This window comes from Lathamus discolor, chromosome 3 (assembly GCF_037157495.1).
Source record: "Lathamus discolor isolate bLatDis1 chromosome 3, bLatDis1.hap1, whole genome shotgun sequence".
NCBI classification, from domain to species: domain Eukaryota; kingdom Metazoa; phylum Chordata; class Aves; order Psittaciformes; family Psittacidae; genus Lathamus; species Lathamus discolor.
In genome coordinates, this window is record NC_088886.1 from 122,931,423 (window position 1) to 122,952,901 (window position 21,479).

Below are 21,479 nucleotides of genomic sequence, written 5' to 3' on the forward strand. Positions count from 1 at the left end.
AATGAGGACTAGCTCCTTTCACCAGTGTATGCCAAGTGTTTCTGCCACTTCCCTCCCTCATGTCTCCCCCAAAGAAATATAAAATTTGGAGAGGTCTGGTGTAGTTTTCTTTGTGGTCAGTCTACTGACTATGAAGCATCTGGCAGTATTAATGGAGCGAGTGGGATGTGTTGATGTGAAAGATCTTTTCTGTGTAAACTACTTAACCGTTGTCCTGAGAAGTAATACAGGTTGGAGTCTCTCCATACAGTTTCTGCTATGAATATGGATGTAACTGCCAACTACTCCCCACTAGTTTTGCAACTCATTTAAATAAATGCATACTTTGCTGTATCGTATGTGGGCTGAGCCAATGCTTTTTTAGCTGAGCAGTCCCTTTGCAAAATTTTACACATTCACAGCTCAGCACTTCTCGCTTTCATAGGTAACGCCTGTCATAGACTTGTATGTCTAAACAGATGATTAATTTTTCAGTGGAGTAAATACTAACTTAATCCCTGTTTCAGACAGCTCTTGTTTACTGTAATGCAAAATAATTTAGGGTTAATATCGCTTGCTTAATTTGAGACAGAAGCAGTTGTTCAAGTTAGGGTGAATAATTCATTTTCAGAGTTCTTCTAAAGGGTAGATGTTAATATTGTGAAGCTGCAGCTGATATTACAAAAGCCATTCATGTTCAGAAAACAAATTGCCACTTGGCATACTGAAAAATTAACCCAATTTACAGCATGGGTGAAGATGAACTCTCTCTGGTGAAAGCTATATTTAAACCACCAGTGAGATAATTGTATCTTGGTCTACCAATACATCTTGTGCAGTGCAGATGTGACTGCTTTTTCTCCATAACTGAATTGCAGCTCTAAAAACTTCTGAAATTTTGCTTGTGCTTGTTTTTCTAGATTTTATGCATTTTTATCTGGAAAGTCTGGAATATAAATAAATAAACAGTGTAAGACATGCGTACCTACTGTGTCTAAGAATTAAGACACATGATAGGCAAAGCAGAAACAGTGGATGTTGTTTGTACCTGAGCAAAACTTTGGGAGAATTAGTGCAGGTCCCATTTCCAAGCATGGTGAATATCCGTTGTGCGTGCAGCTGCTTATGAACATAGTGACTGTGCAAATTAATCTAAGGGGAAGCATTATCTTTTATTTTCTGTTATCTTACATGGGAAAGTCAAGTAGTTGCACATGCAAACTAGGGTCACTTCTCTGTGATGTTAAAAATAAGGCTTATGATCTTTGTGTCTTGTGTCTTTCAGTGTGGGATTTTTAACTTTATCTGTTTAAATCAATTGTAGGACCTCACAGCAGTTGCTACTTCTGCAATTGAGATGAGCTTTCCTGAGCAAACAAATTAGCCATCAAAACAATGTCTTTGTGTTTCTAATAGAACCGGACCAAACACATCTCTTTTGTTCCCTTGTTTGTGCATGATCTGTGTAGAAGATGACAGTGCAGAGCAGGGAATGGCTTTCATCTGCTAACATCCCTGCACCCACCAGATTACAGGAAGATCCTGGAAGCACCCACCACCCAGTGGCTCCCTGCCCTACCTTTCTCTAATACGAGGCAAATGGCAGCCCAAGTTTGGTGTCTTGCCCCAGTGGGAAGACATTTGAACTTCATGGCATGGTGTCATCAGGCTGTCCTGTCCAGCTCAGCTGAACTGTCACTAGTGATCATAGAATGAAAAGAGAGTGAGAAAGGGTAGGACAGAGTGGAGCATCCCCAAGGGAACTGGTATCTGTTTATTGTCATGTGTTTTTCTCTCACCTTTCTTTCCTCAGCTCTTTGGTCTCATAGCTGCTCTTCCTTGGGTGTTGGTAAGCTGAATGGCTTCTGGGGGCTCCTGGCTCTCTTCATCAAGAGGGGCTGTCATATGTCTGTATAAACATTGTGTTCAAGCCTTGCTCCTTTCTGAGACTTTACTCCTTGGGAGAACCTGGCTGGTACTTAGACCATACATTATTAGTTACTGAGGAGACAAGAAGTGAATACATATTCACTTGCAGAATTTAAGCAGGTTAAATAAACAGATTATCTTCCCATGGCCCTGTTGGCTTAGGCAACCTGGGATGCAATTGCAAGGGGAAAAAATAAAAGATGTTCTGTTCTTACAGTAGTATCCAGTCCTCCCTCCAATGTTAAAGAGCACTTTGTATGCTTGGCACACCTGCAAATGTGCCTGAGATCCTGTGTTTAGCCAGTGCTTGCAGGCTGATGGAAGAGGTTTTGTGGCCTGTCATGTATTTACAACTACGGAATGTTAGATCTAAAGCTTTCTGAAAAACCTTTGGGTAGCTGTGATGCATTAAGATACTCTTAACCTCCACATGGTGCAACTACATAGTAGCTCTTACATCACATGTGCCTAATTAACTGCTGCTCTGTTTTCTATGTAAGTAGACACAAAACTGGGAGGAAACTGTTAGTGAACTTCTCAAGCTAAAAGGATTATGAAAATGCAGCTTTTGAGTAGGAGCTGTTGGACTCATCCACAATTTGTTCATATTTGTCTAAGAAGAAAAACAGCATGAGAGGAGATGTAAATTGCATTTTCTGTTTTAAGTGGTGTCTTTAAATCAAACTGAGTCTTAAAAAGGGATCTGGAAATCTGAAGATAATAAGAAATCAGTCACTTTGTGAACCTCAACAAAAAGAGAAAAATAATATCTTTGGGTAAGTTTTTATTACGTGATTATAGCTTTTTTTTAAAAAAAGACAAGTCTTAGATTCATGCTTAATACATAGTTGAGTGGCTAAATGTCCAGTGACCTTATCTCCCAAACTGAAAAGCAGAGAAGGCTGAATTTGGAAAAAGAGCTGTTCTCTCAGTTTTTATTAAAGAAGGAACAAACAGAGGCAAAGCAGCACATGAAAGTCACACCACAAGTTGTTGACAGAAATGAAAATGTCATGCATTGGTGTCTCTGGATCACTGCTCTCTCTCGTCTCTGCAGTAGATAGAAACACCTGTCTGTAGATGATAGACTGAGCAGAACTTGTCTTCATGCCTATGCCATGATTTAGCAGAAGTGTTGTAGTGAGACTTGTTTCTCATGCCATGCTAACTCTCCGACCTCCTGTCAGCCACAGTGCATTGCAGTCATTTACGGAAAACTGAGTTTTGTAGTGTTGTTGGCTGGTTATAATCTCTCAATGTTATTTAGTGGCTGAAGGTTAGGAAGAGGAAGAATACGCTACGGCGTTAAGTGTTCTCCATTAATACAGGTGTTGACTGCAATTACGAGAAAATCAGATTTCTAAGGCTTCCAAGGCTGGTTCTGAGACTTGCCATTCGGTGGGATATTGGTTTAGATTTACACTATGGGGAATGTTTTGCAGTTCTTAGCTACCTACCTGTGGGAAATACCGGGTCCCCTAAGCTTCAGCCAGATGGTCCACCCGAGCATGGGAACTAATCTAATAAATAAGGATTAAATATATAACTTGTGGAGTCAGTTGCTGGGCAAATTTGGTGGCTGGGTACCGGAACTCTTCTTTGAACTTGTGAGTGCCATTTAACTGCCATATGCCCATAAAGTAGGCATAATTGCTTTGTGCCCATAAAAGGGGTATCAGAACTATCTCACAAGGCTAATTAATGTTGGTAAAGTGCTATGAGGCGCAGAGATAAAAGGGGTTGTAGACTATTGGTGCTAAATACTGACATCTGTTTATTGATAAAGTAACTTCCCTCAGTCATTGTGCTCCTGTCTTACTGTCTAGGATCAGGCTGTTTCTTGCTCCATAATTTGAGTGTTTGTAGGTCTGGAGATAGATAGCTCATCAGCTATAAATCACTCCAATTAGTGATAGTGAATATTATTTTTCTGCAAGGATTCCCTGAAATTGCTTCTTTTTCAGTTTGAATTGTCCATGCACTTAATTGTGATTTGGCGTGATGAAAAAGTTTCATTCTGATTAACAACTGGAAGCCTGTGCCGTCTCTTGTTCCTCACCAATTGCCTTAGTCAAATGTGCTATGTACACTCCTAAATGAACTGGATACAGTGTGCTGTGGATAACCTGTCCTCCCCACCCGCAACACACATTTCCAAGCTTCCAGGTGAACCATGCATGTTTTCAAATACGATGTGTGTTTAAAACAGAAGGTTGTATGGATTTAAATACTTCACTGATTCTTGCTGTAATATGTGATGGTCAGAGGATGATTGCTCCTCCTAAATGCCATATATTTGCCCTAGTTGTCTAGAGATTCAAAAAAATCATTCATATTCTTACGATGATGATCAGTTGGGAAAGTTACAGGCTCCTTTGCCAAGAACAAGGTTGGAGTGTACAAAAGAGCCTATCTTAGCTAACATTTTAACCCTCTTGATTTCCTTTGGAGAATCTGTGTTTGTGGTGTCCTTAAGTTGAAGTTAGATGGTTAAAATAGAAACCATTTTCTCTGAGATTTTCCCTCACTTTGTGTGTAGCTCTGGTCCTACTGTATTTGTGCATTCCAGGCAGCAGCAGCAAAGATCCAGTAATTCAAAGTGCTGCTGCTTTTCCAAGGCTATCTTCATCAGCTCTGTCAGGTTTCTACATGCATTGTTCCCAGCTCCCTGGCTACACTGTTTCAGGGGATGGCCAGGGGCTCAGATCCTGAGGGCAGATGTGTGTCAATGGTACCAAACAAGCAAACAAAGACCCCAGAACCCACAACCACCAAATGCTGCAGTAGTTTATGCAACAGGATGATGGGCTTTGGCAACTTCCATCTGTGGCTAGGAGATGCTGTTTTTCCCTCCATGTCATTTGGAAGGGAAAAGCACTGGGTTTGTGTCCTGCACAGAGAGCCTGAAATAACTCACCTGAAGGGAAATATCAGGCAAAGCAAGGAGTTAGGCCCAGCTACTCCAGAGATCAGATTGATTTATCTGTCTTCATTTGTCACACATCTGAAAAGGATTCAAGCCTGGGAAAGTTGATGAAGGCAGCCTATGTTGCTCATATCTGACCCTGGACAAAAGAGGGAGAGCCAGTTTGTTGTCAGTCTCTGCCTGCATGGGCATGCATGCTTCTGTGTGCCCTTGCAAGAGGAGAGAGTGAACTGTTCAAATCTGGAGTTTTTTCAGGATGCTGGATTACATTTACCATGGTAGATGGGAGATCATGGTACTGCGGGAAGATATGTTCCCACAGTAACTCAAAGCTATTTTACCCAGAGCCAGAGTGGAAGCTGAAGATGTGCCTTTCCTATGGTCTCTAACTACAACTTTTTAATCCAACATTAAGGGTTCATTATGTTTGAATCATATTGATATGGATGCAGGGATTTTTCACCATGGAGTAAAGGGGAAAGAATAATCTGGTCTCTCTTAGCTGGGAAGATGCTGCAGGAAACCACATGATGCTTTGTGGGCACTGGGGATTTTAGCAATAGAACCACATCTACCTTGCAGCTGCAGGGCATGCAGCTTATGTGTTTCTGATCGTTTGCTCAGACTATGAAGCAACAACTCAACCAATGTCTAGTTTAAGCTTGGGAACTTTAAATCATGACCTTTATCTACTTTAGTACTGTGCTTTCAATATTTTCATGAGTAAAATAATCATAAGCTTACAGGTCCCATAAGATATTTTGCGCTATGTGCACCTAATGTTTCAGAACCTCAGCCCACAGAGGAATCGAGACTTAGATATTGGGCTCCTAGTCTCCCTTGCACATCAGTTTGTGAGGTAAGGCTTCTGAGAATGAGCTCTGCATCATTGTCATACTGAGTATGGAACATCCACCTCCTACCTGTAGGAAAAGCTATGGGTAGTGTAGTGTCTGAGTATCATCCTCCCTCTGGAGGCTGTGAACTGGCTGCGCAAACATTCCTCTTTTCATCCAAGGTCTGCAGCTTGAAGCCCTCTCAAGGGCTGCGTAGGAGTGGTGTGTACAACCTCCCTTCGCAGACCCTACATTCCAGGTGAAAAAGCCCAAAAAAGGCGGAGTTGGGGTTAAGCTTCCCCTTTTACATGCAGTGGCTTTCTCAGCCACAATAGAGTTGAAATAATCTCTAAGCATAAAACAAGGTGGTAGGAAACATTTCCATCTTTGTGCTGGAGCATGTCACTTCACAGAAAAGAGAACAAGTTGCAGAGTGGCCAAAAGAGTTATTCTGTCGCACAATGTTGACAATTTACTTAGCCCAGGGAAACATAGGATTTTACCTCTTTTGTCAGGCTTATACATTTTCAGTTAAAATGGTTGTTCATTTCTAGCATTTTCTTGTCATTTTCCCTCTCATTGGAGGCAACATGCTGATTACACACCCCAAAATCATTGCTTTTCCACCAACAAAACACTATGCTTTGTGTGGTGGGATCTGACAGTCACTTGGGAGTACTGAGCTGCAGTTTGCTGTGCAGTGATTTAGCATGTGGGAGTAAAGCTGAATACCCTCCCCCGTTAAAGCTGTAGGCCAGTGGGATGACGTCAGTGAGAAGTAGACACCTGGAATGTAGCCTTGTTCAGGTTTATAAGGACTCCTCTGGCATCTTTACAATGAAGATGTTACCCTCTTGGGTATGCTCATTGTAGTGTCCATTTCCCTCCTACCTTCATCTCCCTCCGTCGCTTTGCTGAGAGCATGTTTATATAGTGAAAACTTTCAGTATTACACTGGTCAAGATCAAGTTTAAATTAAGCTGTCTCATGTATTACAGTTTATTTTAGGGACTTGCTTTTAAAACCAGCCATGCTAATTCTTTTGAGTGTGAATCTTGAATTTAAGAGCTATGCTTTCATGGTGATGTTACATTTTGCTCTTTTTGCATGTATTTTTCCCCTGCAAATGTTTTGTGGAATACATCAGAACTGGGCCCTCTCCAACCTGTTTTGGGAGGAGTGTCTGAAAGAAGTTGAGCGGACTCTTTTTACAAACTGAAAACTCTGTAAGAGTTGTACAACATTTAGTGCAAAATTCTCTCACTTCGAATCTGTCCACCTACCTGAATCTCATCTCTCCTGTTCTTTGAAAAAGCAGAGGAGGAACAAATCTCAGTTTAATGAAATTGCTTCATCTTGTTCCTTAACCAGCTGAATAGCTCAGTATGCTAAAACTATGCTAGGGAAGTATTAAAGCAGAAACAGAAGAACTCCAGAAGCTGACAGTGATTTGTATAGCCCTGTGCATATGAATTTCTGCATAGCCTTGAATTATTGATTAGGTATTATTTCAATAACTGATTTCTCTGCAACTTGACACTGCCCTTAGAGAAACCTGCAGGAATAAAAACGTTAATTTGTATTGTTGAAGCAATCTAGCATGTTTTCAATGGCTTTTATGTGGTGATCCTGCCCTTCTATAGCACTGCTGATCTGTGGAAATTCAGTGCAGTTGATTTTTTATATATATATATTTGAGAGAAGATGGGGCCTTTCATTGCTTTTATGGATCTCTCTCCCCCCAAACAATAACTGTTGTGCATTTAACCTAGATACTTATCTTGTACATGTAAAGAAAGAAGCATTATTGTAGTGTTGTGTAAATCTTTTGTCCTTCACTCAAGCTTTCAAGTGGCAGTAGGTTTAGCTGACTGCCTTTTAAGTCATGTAGTAATTTCCAGATAAAGACAATCCAAAAGTGTGAAGCATGGGTAATTACATTTCTTAAACTGTTGTTTGTAATATTTCTGGTAACTTCTGCTCACCCCCTCATATTTTAGGGAAGGAACTAAATTTGGAGATTAATAAGCATCAGAACAGCAGCAATATTCCTCCCCAGATTCTGGCAGTCAGTCTTTTGGGTACTACTTGAACCAGAACTCGTGTCTGCATCATTGTATTTAACAGCCCATGATGGACCTTTCTTCCATGAGTTTGTCTAATTGCTTTTCTTTTAATCCATTTATACTTTTGGCTTTCAAAACATCCTGTGGCAATAAGTTCCACAACTTAATTATATGGAGTATAATAACAATAAAAAATAAAATAAATAAATTGTTCCCTCTTGTTTTAAGATAAGTGTCTGATCATTTCATTTGGTGACCCCTATTCCTAGCATCATGACAACAGTTGTTCCCACTCACTATCTCTATGCTATTCATGATAATAAACCATAATCATATTCTTCTCCACAGTGATCTCTCGTGCATGTTGAAAAGTCCTCTGCTGGATAATCTCTTCTTGTAAAGAAGCTGGTTTGTACCTTTGCGATTTATGTTTTCCTTCTACTTGTCTTATTCTAATTATTCAAATCAATTTTAGAACAGTATAGTATTGAAGATGTGGGCAAAACATCACTTTATATGCAGAGAGATGTTCTTTTATGTTTTGTATTCATCCGTGACATTGTTTTTCCCTTCTACCATTCCTGAGTATTCAGTTTAATGCTTTCAGAGAACACCGTGTTATGATTTCAAGATCTCTTTCCTGAGTAATAATAGGTAATTTAGATTACATAACTGTGTATGCACAAACTCTGCAGGTTTTATCCATGTACACAGCCTGTTGTGTTTATTGACACAGTATTTCCCAGCATCCCAAAGCAGCTTTCTTCCTTTCTGCTGTTTATAGCATTTATCCTTGCATAATGGATGAAATTGAGAAAGTAACATATACGAAGATTTTTGTCTCAGTTTTTGCCTACTTCAAAAAATTGCAAATTCTCCAAATTCAGGTTTTGCTACTGCTGTACAAAGCAGTGCCAACTGGTAAATGGAAAATGAGAAGTTTACTGAAGCAAAGAATGGCACTGATCTGTTTGTACTTTCCCTGGTACCTAAGCTAGCTTAGAACTTCTTACATAGCCCTGCACTGTGCTAGCGTGTCTGTACCTGGACAGAAACTGGTCAGAGAGGAAAGCTGTCTCTCAGTAATGCTTTCCTATCTCAGTGATAAAAATTACATTTAACAATAGATTAATAATGACTAAAGCTTATGGCCATGTGAATTCCTTAAACACATGAAAAGCCAATAGAGGCTTCTTCATGCTGTCCCTCACAAAGGCAAGGCAGGAAATGCCACCGGGGCAGGAAAAGAAAGCTGTGAGCAGGACAAAGGTGCAACAAGAAGCCGTTCTTTCCTTCAGCTCCTTCCTTGTCTCCTGGTGTGCAGACAGCAGACTGCTCCAAGATTTGCATTGTTCTTCGCTCCCTTTCTCTCTCCAGTCTCTGTATCAGTGCTAAACAAATGCAAAACTAAATGCAAAGGTGAAACTCCATTTTGCTGGCATTTGGAGTGCTGAAAACGCAGTATATCTGGAAATGGAAAACTTATGTGCTGTCACTGTTTGATGGAAAATGTAAAAGCTTGGTAAAAAATCCAAGTCACATATTTTCTCTGAAGCACTGGTTTTCCAAGTAGTGAAGTCTGGAGGTCTGTGACTAGTGGAGTTCCTCAGGGGTCGGTGCTGGGACCGGTGCTGTTTAATATTTTCATCAATGACCTGGATGAGGGAACTGAGTGCACCCTCAGCAAGTTTGCTGATGACACAAAACTGGGAGGAGTGGCTGACACACCAGAGGACTGTGCTGCCATTCAGCGAGACCTGGACAGGCTGGAGAGTTGGGCGGGGAGAAACTTGATGAAATTTAACAAGGGCAAGTGTAGAGTCTTGCATCTGGGGAAGAACAACCCCATGTACCAGTACAGGTTGGGGGTTGACCTGCTGGAAAGTAGTGAAGGGGAAAGGGACCTGGGGGTCCTGGTGGATAGGAGGATGACCATGAGCCAGCAATGTGCTCTTGTGGCCAAGAAGGCAAATGGCATCTTAGGGTGCATTAGGAAGGGAGTGCTTAGTAGGTCAAGAGAGGTTCTCCTCCCCCTCTACTCAGCCTTGGTGAGGCCGCATCTGGAATATTGTGTCCAGTTCTGGGCCCCTCAATTCAAGAAGGACAGGGAATTGCTTGAAGGAGTCCAGCGCAGAGCCACAAAGATGATTAAGGGAGTGGAACATCTCCCTTATGAGGAGAGGCTGAGGGAGCTGGGTCTCTTTAGCTTGGAGAAGAGGAGACTGAGGGGTGACCTCATCAATGTTTACAAATATGTAAAGGGTAGGTGTCAGGATGATGGAGCTAGGCTTTTTTCAGTGATATCCAGTGATAGGACAAGGGGCAATGGGTGTAAACTGGAGCATAGGAAGTTCCACGTTAACATCAGGAAGAACTTCTTTACTGTAAGAGTGACAGAGCACTGGAACAGGTTGCCCAGGGGGGTTGTGGAGTCTCCTACACTGGAGATATTCAAGGCCCGCCTGGACAAGTTCCTGTGTGATGTACTGTAGGTTACCCTGCTCTTGCAGGGGGGTTGGACTAGATGATCTTTTTAGGTCCCTTCCAACCCTTGGGATTCTGTGATTCTGTGATTCTGTGATTCTGTGAAGCAGTAACCAAATCTGGTTCCTCAGAGGCTTGCATGGCCATTAGGTATTTAGTATTGAGTAAATATTAGCTTTCACGGTCTAGTGGATTTGTGGTACTGTGTTGATTATAATTTTTTATTAAGAGCTATCTTTAAACATCTGTGTGATAAATAACTGCAGATTTGTGTGAACTTGCATCTGTCATGTGAGCTCAGACACAACCAGAAAGGCAGTCTTTCTTCCATGGCAAATGCACATGATTTTGATGGGGTTTTTTTCCCCAGAAAAACAAGCAGTCTCCTGTGCTCCACAGCTCTGTGTTTTTGTCCTTCTGCTTTTTTATACCAGGGGATAAAAATGGAAAGAATGGCTTTAAAATTATTGTCCTTTTCTATTATTTTTTTTTTCACCTGACCCATTATTATCCAGAAATAAAAGTTACTACTTCTTGGGTTGGAGTAGAGAGTCCAAGAGAGTCATTAAATGCTGTTGATAAAAGGTGACAGCGACAGCAGCTGGGCTTGCTCAGGTACCAAGCCTAAAACTCGTGAATGCTTAACTAAATCTGATACAAGCCACAAAAGAAAGCAGGGAAAAAGTCAGTTAATAAATACAGGAGATTAAATATCTGGCATAGAGCCTTCCCTTTTGCCTACCCCTCGCTGTTCCCAGAGCATCCACTGAAGATAAATTTAGAATCTCTGAATCTATTTATTGTATGATTTTTTTAATGTGAAAGTTGATATTGGGGAAAAATGGGAATGCTTTTATTTCCAGGTTTTGGGTTGGTAAAGAACGAAAGGAGGAGCATGGTTAGGCATAACTGCACATGAGAACCAGAGCAGTTTGCTGAACCCAAGAGTCTTTCAATAGCATATGAGCTGCCTAATCCCTTGTGGATATAACTTGTATTGATCTCATTAATGGACCTCTAACAATGAGATTTCCCAGCTGCAGATGGCTTACAGACAAGTGGAGAATACACAAAAGAGATTGACCTTGTTGACTATATTCCATTATATTCTAATGTATTACTATATATAAACATAGATGGATTAATATATTTTTTAAATCATATACCCCTTGAACAACTAAGCTGCACTTGACAAACAGAAGAAATTATTTGTGCAGGAATTCGTTTGGTTCTTGTTAGACTATTTTTGAATCACCAAATTTTTACAGTAAAGATAAGAAACTTTTAAAATCTTCATTTATGAGGGATGGCACAGCAAACTTGTATTTCAGTCTGATAAATACTGAACATAGTCTTTCAGGATCCTAATAATGCAAAATGGAAAAGCATATGTTGAGAACAACTGCAAGGAAAAAATTAGCATCATTTTGTACTTCAACAGGTCTATATTTAGAAGATGAATCATTTCACCCACCTCTGAAAAGGAGTGTGGCCACTTACTAGAAGCATATTCACCACTGTGAGACAGTTCAGGGCAGGTAATGATATGTATATTTATATGTATACAAGTCAGGCTACAGCTACAATTCATTGTCAAAGACTGATCCTCCTGTATTGCGCCTGCTCTGTTAAGGAAAGTTTGCTCTCTGCAGACAGAGCATTAGCTGCACACTTCAAGTTGAGGTTTCCTTTCCATTGCACTGCAAGATCAAAAGCTTTCCAATCTAAAAGTCAGAGTAGATATGCATTTCTTAAAACCCGAAAGATGAAAGGGATTCTTCACCTTTTGTTGACTGCTTTGTCTGTGATTGCTAAGCCAACATTTAATTTTGCATGCTGCGCTGACCGTCACGTATTTCCTCCGAGTCAAAGTAAATTAGAAAGTAGAGAAAAATGCTACTCTTGCAAAAAGTAAGATTAAATATGCTCCTGGTCATGCTTATGGAAGCATTGAACATGCTTTAATATCTAATTTTTTTTTGGTCTAGGCAAGATTGACAACTCTTCATCATTTTCCCCATATTAGAAGGCAGAAAGCCTCTGATAACATCAGGGTTAAGAAGTGGATACGCTCTCTTGAATACAGTATGGGAGAGGGTCCTTAAGAGAGGCTTCAGAAAATCCTTCAGCTGCAAAAGAGGTTGTGTTGTATCCGAAGATGAGCAGTTGCTGCCCTGAGTCCACCTACTGACACATATTCCTGTGCATTTTTGTGATTCAACACACAGACAAGTGTCACCAGGGCAGCTGGTGACAGAAAAGTGTCACTGTTGGGCACTGAAGGTGTAAGTTAATGGGATTAAATGTGACTGTAGTACAGTGTGAAAGTAAGTAATGGTCGGTTACTTTGAGCTGCAGGTTTGTAGGGAAGATTTCTGCCCGAGTGAAGTCTGTGAGATTCACAAAGCTGACAGTTATTAGTAGCAGACCTAACTGGAACATCATGGGAGGACTGGGAATTTTTGCAAAAGTGGCTGAGTGGTTTTGTCAGTTTTATGCCAGTAACACACATGCAGTTTGGGAATCGGAGACTGAGTATGCTTAAACAGCAAGTGAAACCCTTTTAGCGTGGCTGTATTTCAGGAAATAGCCTGGGAACCCCTGAAGCGTCACCCTGTGTTATGTTGATTTTTTTCTGATACATTTGTGTACTACTAGAAACAAATCAGGGCTGTGCCTTGTGCATAGTCCCATCTGGAGTGTGGGTGCAGCAATGCTGATGGTGAGGACTCACCTGGGCTCTGGGGGTTTCTTCTTCCCTTTTTCTGCCAAGAGTGGGCACATGAGAGGAGGATGCAGCTTTGCAGGGGGTGGCCTTGGAGGGCTGCGGAAAGCAAAACTGGAAAGTCCCTCTGCATCTGCTGGATCATGAGGTGCTGCTGGGTTTCAGTCTGAATTTCACTTTTAAAAAGGGAAAGTGGATTATTTATATACGGGGAGGGGTGGGAAGTGGAAAAACAAAAAACCAAACCAAAACAAAAAACCCCAAGCAAACAAAGAAAGAAAACAGCAAGAAACCTCATAGAGCACTGGGGGTTTTGTGTCTGAAGGAACATGGGTTTGTACTTCAGGAGGCGCCTGGTCAACTCTCCCTTCTTGTGTCTGCTCATCTTCTAACACAAAGAGTCTCCTCAGGGCCACAGAACTCTCTGTTCTGGGCCAGGCCAAGGGGGCACAGCCTCTGTACTGATGGTAACAGGAGGAGATGCATTTACCTTCAGCTGTAGCCCTGCGTGTGGGGTTGGGAAAGGAGCCGGGCCAGCTCCTGGAGCTCCTCCTCACACCTACTACTCTCCTTGAAGTAGGTCTTAGAAAACCAGAAAAACTTTGACAAGCTCTTCTATTTATATTTGGGAATTTCAGCCTGGTTTTCCAAGGAAATGAGGCTGTGTGATCACACTGTCTGTGAATTCACTCTGCTCCCTCACCAGAATAGAATTAAACTGTCTCACTGGTTTTCAACTGCATTTGACATCACAGAAGAGGTCTCAGAGGTTGCAAGGCTCCCAGAAGTTGCATAAAGCAGCATCTGGGTAGAGGAAGGTGACCCAAATTCATGTCCTGCTGAGGGTAAGGCAGGCAAAACTCCGGACCAGAAGCAGCAGTTGGTTGCCCAGTCTGAAGGTGGGTGGTGGCCATTGCTGTGAACTAGCTCCAGCAGGTCCTTCCTTGTCCGAAGGCAGGACAATGGGGGTGCCACAGTAAGAGAAGGACACAGGGGGTTATGTGCGTGTAAATCAACCCTTACTTGTGTACTGAAGTATGGCTGTCTCCTTTCTTCAGCTGACATTATGTGTCTGTGCTTTGCTTTTATACAGAGCTTTTAAAGAGCTGAATTTACTGAAAATCAGGCTTTAGCTCCTGCCTCACAGGAAGCGTGGCCTTATGGGGGAAGGAGATGGTGAGAAATGGGATTTGGGGTGCTGCTCAGCCACCTCAGGACCTCCCAGTGCATACCTCTCCAATCAGTTTAATTCACGTACCAAGAGCTTTGAGGGGGCAAGTATGTTAGAGCGATGATACCAGACAGCCTCTAACCAACCCGTGTTAACAAGATAAAAATCCTAGCCAGTGTAATGAGGTCCCTGTGCCACCTCACTACCCAGTTACCCTCTGGCAGTAGGTAAGCATATTGCAATAACACAGGTACATGAGGCTTCTTTGCAGCTAACGTCTGCTGAGTGTTGAAGGAACACAGTGGTATTGCTCTTGACCTGCTCCCATGACATCCACAAGAAGGTAAAGTATTTTTCCCTGAGACATGAGACAGTCATGTGAAAGCCCTGTTTGCAGCACAACTTGAGCAGAGCAGGCATAAACCTTCCTCACACATTCCTGGAAAGCTGAAAACAAAGTTGCATTTGTTGTGTTGCCTGTGGCTCCCTTGATGCTGTGAGAGTTGGTCCCTGTTGGGCTACATGCAGATGCAACCTCTGGGAAAAGGATGTGTCCTGAAAATGCTGGGTAATGTTATGAGCTGGGACTGCAGTTTTCTCCTAAGGCTCTCAGTGGCTTGCTGTGAGCATTGCAAAACTGCTTTGTTGCAGCTCTTTCTCCAGAAGTAACGCTCCCTTGCTCTGCATGAGGGCCATGGGACTCTCAGCCAAGTGTCACCATGGGGAAGTCCCCTGCTAGCCTGAGGACGAGTGGCATGGCCTCCAAGAAAGGGTGCAGTAGGAGGAAGCCAAGTTTGTAGGAGGTGCTTCTTAACTGCCAGTTTCAGAAACTTTTAGCAGCTGTTTTCCACCAAATTCTCTCCAAATTGCGAAGACCTGGCAATTGTTTGAGAACAAAGCGATGGAGGGCCATCCGTGAGCAGTGCTGCTAGTAAAATTAACTTTTTCAAACTTAAGGGAAGAGGATAGTCCACTAATGCTGTGCTGTGTACTCTGTTAGCCAGAGAGGAATGTCTCTTCTTCATCTTCAGTGTTTTTTTCAAAAATAAGCAATATGTCTTGTGCATGAGGTGCATAACTGAAAACATCTTCATCTAGGTTTGTTTGGTAACTTCCGTTCTAATTTTTTTCCTGATCTTGGGGAATGCACTGGAAGCTTTAATAAACAATAATTTATTCTGCAAACACAAAGAAAAGTAAGTGTTACCACTGAGCCTTCACAACTAATTCGCTTCTGCATCTCCCAATGGCATGACTCAAAGGTTAAGTTACACCACTCAAAGCTGACAGATTTGGGGAAATTCTGTTGAATTCTTCACTGGGTAATGCTTTTTGATATGTAGTTGTAAAATAGGAATTATATTGACCTAAAGTTTTTAGGACTTCTCTGAGATTAGACATGTGTAAACTATTTGGAAGTCATGTGATGACAGAAAGCATTTATTAAAGCTTTGTTATAAATTCAACTTTTTCAGAGATAGTGATTGCTAGTTGAGTAAATCTGGCTTTAAGTCTTGTACTACTCTAGTATCAAAGCCACCATGGTGATTGAATTGCCACAAAGATGATTAAGGGAGTGGAACATCTCCCTTATGAGGAGAGGCTGAGGGAGCTGGGTCTCTTTAGCTTGGAGAAGAGGAGACTGAGGGGTGACCTCATCAATGTTTACAAATATGTAAAGGGTAGGTGTCAGGATGATGGAGCTAGGCTTTTTTCAGTGATATCCAGTGATAGGACAAGGGGCAATGGGTGTAAACTGGAACATAGGAAGTTCCACATTAACATCAGGAAGAACTTCTTTACTGTAAGAGTGACAGAGCACTGGAACAGGTTGCCCAGGGGGGTTGTGGAGTCTCCTACACTGGAGATATTCAAGGGCCGCCTGGACAAGTTCCTGTGTGATGTACTGTAGGTTACCCTGCTCTTGCAGGGGGGTTGGACTAGATGATCTTTTGAGGTCCCTTCCAACCCTTGGGATTCTGTGATTCTGTGATTCTGTGATTCTGTGATGCTGATATGATGCACGAACTGTGTGCTGCTTGTTGAAGGAAAGGTGACAGGGACTAATTTTGCAGTGGCAAACTTTCTAGATTAACTACTGAGGGATGGCTTCAGTAGATCCCACAATGATGGTTTTGGAGTCCCAGCCTGAGGTGTAAGAAAACATCTATCATCATACTCTCCCGAGGGATTTTTAGCACAGGTTTTAAATAATGAAACAGCCTGAAGGCGTGTTGATTGTAGGGTGTCATTTCTCATTGCATTGAACTGCATTTCATGAGTAGGGCTTCTTTCTTCAATGCCTAGTGTGTGCCCCCATGCTCCTCTTCCAGAATATCTGCAGTTGGGTTTTGTACATTGTGTAAGAATTGTGAAAATTTGCTAGTTCAAGAAACCATAGTTTGAAGTGTTGTATTTGTGATAGCTGTAGAGCAGCTTAAGTGATCCAAAATGAGATACAGATCTCGAGATCTCAAGTCAGCCTGTAATTCAGTTTTGCTTTCAGTTCATTGTGTTTCACAATAAGAATATTTAGAAGGGAACACTAAGCAGATTTACTTGTAGCTTGATGTTCTATCTGCATACAAACCAAACGTTAAACTTGGCACACAGTCCGTATTCACTACACTGTGTTGCAGCTGTGTGGCTTCATAAAAGAGTATTTACAATACATGGTTAACATTAAATTTACCAAAGCTTTGGTCATCTGGAATGTGTTCTTCTTTCCACATTAGCAATTCTGAAATTAAATTTCCCAAAAGATTTTTGTTTCTATGCTTTATTAATTTCATGAGCAGCAAACTAGCTGTTGGACGACTGCTTTCAATTACTCACTCAAAAATACCTTTGTATCAGACTCTCAATCTTGCTGCAACAGTTCTTGCTGAGCCAGTTTAACTGTATTGCTAAGTCATGTTTCTGCAACATTTTAATGTGTATAACTAGTATAAATGTTAGAGCAGATGAAGACTTCCCCCCCGTACTAGGATTTGGGTTTTTTAGCTATTATTAGAAACATTTACGACTCCTGAGCAGAGCAAAGATGATCCCTAGTTTCTACAAGTAACGCAGGTAGCAGCTGGTGTTGTTAGCAGTGTTTTTCTTTACTCATATACAAGAAGCTTTGCTTGTTGCAGGTAATTTTACTGTAATAGTATAAGGTACATTGTCTCGCATAGATGCACTTCCTCCTGTTATAGGAACCTGCCCTTTTCAAAAACATTTGTCTGTCTTTATTACATAGAAACCAAGAGAAAAAAAAAAAAACCAAACCCAAACTTCACTGTGGTCACAATATTATTTTGGGAAAGGAAAAGTAAGTCTCACTTTAGAGTCCATCCACCAAGGAGTATGTCAATAAATTTTGTTGTCTGGCTGATAATAATAAACAGCACATCTCTGTCCAGATAGCCTTTCCTGTTTCATTGCATCATCTGCCTCCTCTGGGAATGTCATACTGTTAAAAGCTAAAAGGACATTAGCTTCTCAACAGCATGCCTTCTAAATCTTAAAAGCTGAATTTAGGTATAGACTTTCCCTCTTTCCTAGCTTGTATTTCTGTAGGCGGGTGCAAGTTTACCTAGGGGCAAGGATATACTGAGAGGCCTGCAGAAACTTCAAATAATGTGACAAGCAAGCTCATGGTTATCTGATATATAGTACTTTATTCCTGCAGGTCAAGTTGTTGCATCTAGGCCTGGTAGCTGTTTGCCTGATTTCTATCCCATTTGTCCCTAGTTATATCCAAACAAACAAAGCACCCATGTTCCTCTCTCTCCCTTTTTTAAAATATCTCCATCAGTTGATTTATTCTCTGGTAAATTGCCATGTTTTAGCACTGCACCTTACAAGCTGCACAGTTAATTTTGCCTGTCTCTGCCCCTAGTGTGCAAATGTTTAAAGGCAGTCCTTGCTCCCATGGTTATCAACTACAAGAGCTGTTCTGCAAGTGGAGAACAGACTATGAAAATCTGTGTGAGGAAAGGCATGCAGTGAATGATCAAAAGCTATCTTGGAGCATATTTTGCAAGTCATTCCTCTCCGTGGCAAAATGAGTTTCTGTTCAGTTATTCTAAAGGCCACCCCAGCCATGGCACAGAAACTGCTGGTAGCAATCTCTGTGCAAATTTTCTTCTTCACTCCAGCGCATGTTACTCCAACAATGTTCAAGCAAAGGAAACCTTCCCCCAGCTCCAGTATTTAATTAAATGTAAGGGTCTGTAAGCTGCTGACAACTTAGAAAAACAGAACTTTAGCTTCATGTATGTAGTCCACGTCTAACATGGGTGCATATATTGTCCTGCATTGCAAGCAAGATTTTGCTTGTTTTTCAAGTTAATATTGTTCTAAGATTCATCAGGGACTGTAGTGACAGGACAAGGAGTAATGGGTTAAAACTTAAACAGGAGACGTTTAGATTGGATATGAGGAAGAAATTCTTTCCTGTTAGGGTGGTGAGACGCTGGAATGGGTTGCCCAGGGAGGCTGTGAATTCTCCATCCCTGGTGGTGTTCAAGGCCAGGTTGGACAGAGCCTTGGGTGACATGGTTTAGTGTGAGGTGTCCCTGCCCATGGCAGGGGGGTTGGAACTAGATGATCTTAAGGTCCTTTCCAACCCTAACTGTTCTATGATTCTATGATTCTATGTCTAGTTATCAGGAGCTGAGACAGTAGTATTCAGGAGGGTTAACTGTGAAGGCTGTTTTCTCAGCTTAATGAGCCAAGTGGGAGGTTTTTCTGGGGGCAATTCAGAGCACCTACACCACATCTTCAGGTTTGAATCATTGCCCCAAAAAAGCATATTCTTCAGAATCCTTTTGCAAAATAATTTCAGCTTTTCTAAAAAAATAGAAATGAGAGACTAGCAGCAGCCTGGAGGTGGGCTTTTTTTTTTTTTGCCGGTTTGTTCTTTTATTTTTCCCTTGCCTCCCAATGTCACCTCACGTTTGTTCCTGAAGCCCTAGGGAATCACAGAAATGCAATGTACTCCTGGAAGGGACTTCAAGAAACTAAGTGGCTTAGTTTTTCATTATTCCTTTGCTTTTTCTGTGACACAACTGAGTATCCCAAGGCATTCCTTATAGGTATTTTCTTATTAGTGAGCATCTTCAGTGAAGGCAGTTCCACAAGTATTCCTGGGACATTTCCATCCTTAACTGCCCATACGTAGGGAAAAATTCCCTAGGGTCTGTCCTAATAAATGTCCTCTTGTGCAAATGGAAACAGCTACTTGTCTCACTCTGTAAATGTGATGAACAGCTAATTGCTGTCTTCTTTATATATCTTGAACATATATTAAGTAACTGTACTACACTCTTTTTCCTTTCTCCTAAACTAAACTAAACTAATCCAGGTCTTTCTCCCTCTACTTCTAGCAATTATTCCCCAATGCGTTCATTTTCTAGAGAGAATTGCAGCATTTTACTTTCCCACTTTGCTGAGTCTTTAATGTTCAGGAAAGATTCTTGGAGATGATTGGCAGTGGTTCAAAGGTTTGTGTAGTTTTGATTTAGAATAGTGTGACCTTTCTGTTCATGGCTAACCTTTTTTTGTGAAGACGTGGAACAGTGAAAGCATGGATTACTTTAGTCTCAGTCGTTAATTATTTTCTCTCCTTCCTTATTAAGCAATAGGGCTGTACTTTCCTTCTGATGTATTTATAGAATATTCTCTTTTCATCTTTCCCTCAGTATTTGTGATGCTGCTCTTCTGACATAGGTTCTGATTTTGTCACAGGAGAGCTTTGCTGTTGTTTTACATTTATTCTTAGCAAAGTAGTTCCTTCTATGTTGGATTTTCAAAACTTCTGGTTTTTAAACAGCTGATGCCTTCTTGTCTACTGTCCTGCTTCCAGCCTTTCTCTCTGGCAGCTTTTCAGTGTTTTCCCGATGAAGTTTCTGTTCCAGGATCCCAGCCAGCTGGTTCTCTGAATTTACTGAAGCCTTTTTAAGTCCATCATCCTCATTCTGTTGCTGTTATTGTTTACCCCCCCCTGCCCCCGCACTCAGAGGATAACATCAGTCACCTTCCCCTTCTGAACCCTCAGAGGATTCTTCTCTGTAAATCAGAATTGCATCTAAAACAATCACCTCTATTGTAATTTCCTGCTCTTTTGAGACCAAAGTCCCATTGTGAGTCTCCTTTGAATAAACTGTCAAGAGTTTGAGGTTCATTTTATTTTAATGTACATACTGAAAATTAGATACCTAGAGGCTTGTCCAGTCTTGGGAGTGGTTCTGGGTGGTCATCTGGACAACGGTAAAAAAGAGGTACCAAAAGGACAATTCATCTCCTCTCATTAGAGGAAGCAATTTTGCTGGACGTGGGATGGCCCAAGGGCAGAGACAAGGGCTTTCAGACAGTTTGAGTGTCTGAAAGCTGCTTTGCCTGCTGTCAGTTTAATAAAACATATTACCTCAATTACAAGCCTTGCTTTGTCTTAGAGGCTGGATTTATTTTATCCCACTTCTGCAGCAACCTGTAGTGTTACTTCTGGGTAGATGGTGGGAAGGGGGATGGCAGAGATGTGCCCACTGGTGCTGTAGTGTAACCCTGCAACACCTGAGGAAAAAATTCCTCATGCACATGCCTGTTCAATTTGAGGAATTATTTAAAGAAAAATTGATGTTAGCATAAACTGCCAGAGTAAAAATCTGCACAAAGCATCTGCTTCTGACAGTGTCCCAACGAGGAAAGTGAACAGTGTTTACCAACTGCTTTCACTAAATTTACCTAAAGTAGGTGCTAAGTGGTGTTTAAAACGTTAGTTAACACCTTTCCTAAACATGCCTCATCTGGTTTGTTTAGACAAGACTGGCCAGTATCTCCTTTCTTTGGAAATTATTAGTCACAACCCAGGAAAACGTTTGTCATGAATTTCGCTTAGGTCTGAAAGTGTGGAGACACAAACCTCAGCCCCAGGAGCAGTGGCTGATGCTCTGAGTTACCCTCTTGGCCTTTCCGTGCCAGCTGTGTGGCATTTGCTTAAGTGCAAATTGTGGTTTTTCATTGCTGGTCTGCCTGCACCTAGGTAATGCCTCAGGGACACTCACTATGATTTGACCTGTTAAAGAACATTCTCAGAGGGAACTTAAATGTTTCGACATCTGACAGCAGGCTCAGAAAACTTTAAGGTAAACCAGCTTCTGCTTATCATCTGCTTAACTTAGAGAGTTTATACTGTTTGCTGAATGGTTGTTTTGTTTAAGTTTATATAACTTCATAGACTGGAGCACAGGAAAAATGGGATGTGGCATGTTGAAACATTGTGAGAACATGGGCAGACCACCTATGCATGCGTGAAGACCTGGCCCAGAACTGCACATTCAAACGCTCAGCTAAAAGTTTGGAGGTTTTCAGAATT

At 41.5% G+C, this 21,479-nt stretch overlaps 1 protein-coding gene across 3 annotated transcripts in view; it reads left to right on the forward strand.

Moving 5' to 3' along the window:
• Positions 1–21,479, forward strand: part of ADCY5 (adenylate cyclase 5) — a 228,165-nt gene that overhangs the window by 67,167 nt on the left and 139,519 nt on the right. The window contains exon 1 of one of the 3 annotated variants that reach the window (XM_065671433.1): positions 21,164–21,249. The exons of the other annotated variants lie outside the window; for them this stretch is intronic. Coding sequence (XP_065527505.1) covers positions 21,211–21,249 — 39 coding nt within the window. The 5' untranslated portion in view covers positions 21,164–21,210. Of the gene's footprint in view, positions 1–21,163; positions 21,250–21,479 lie in introns of those variants that run through there. 3 annotated transcript variants of the gene reach the window in all.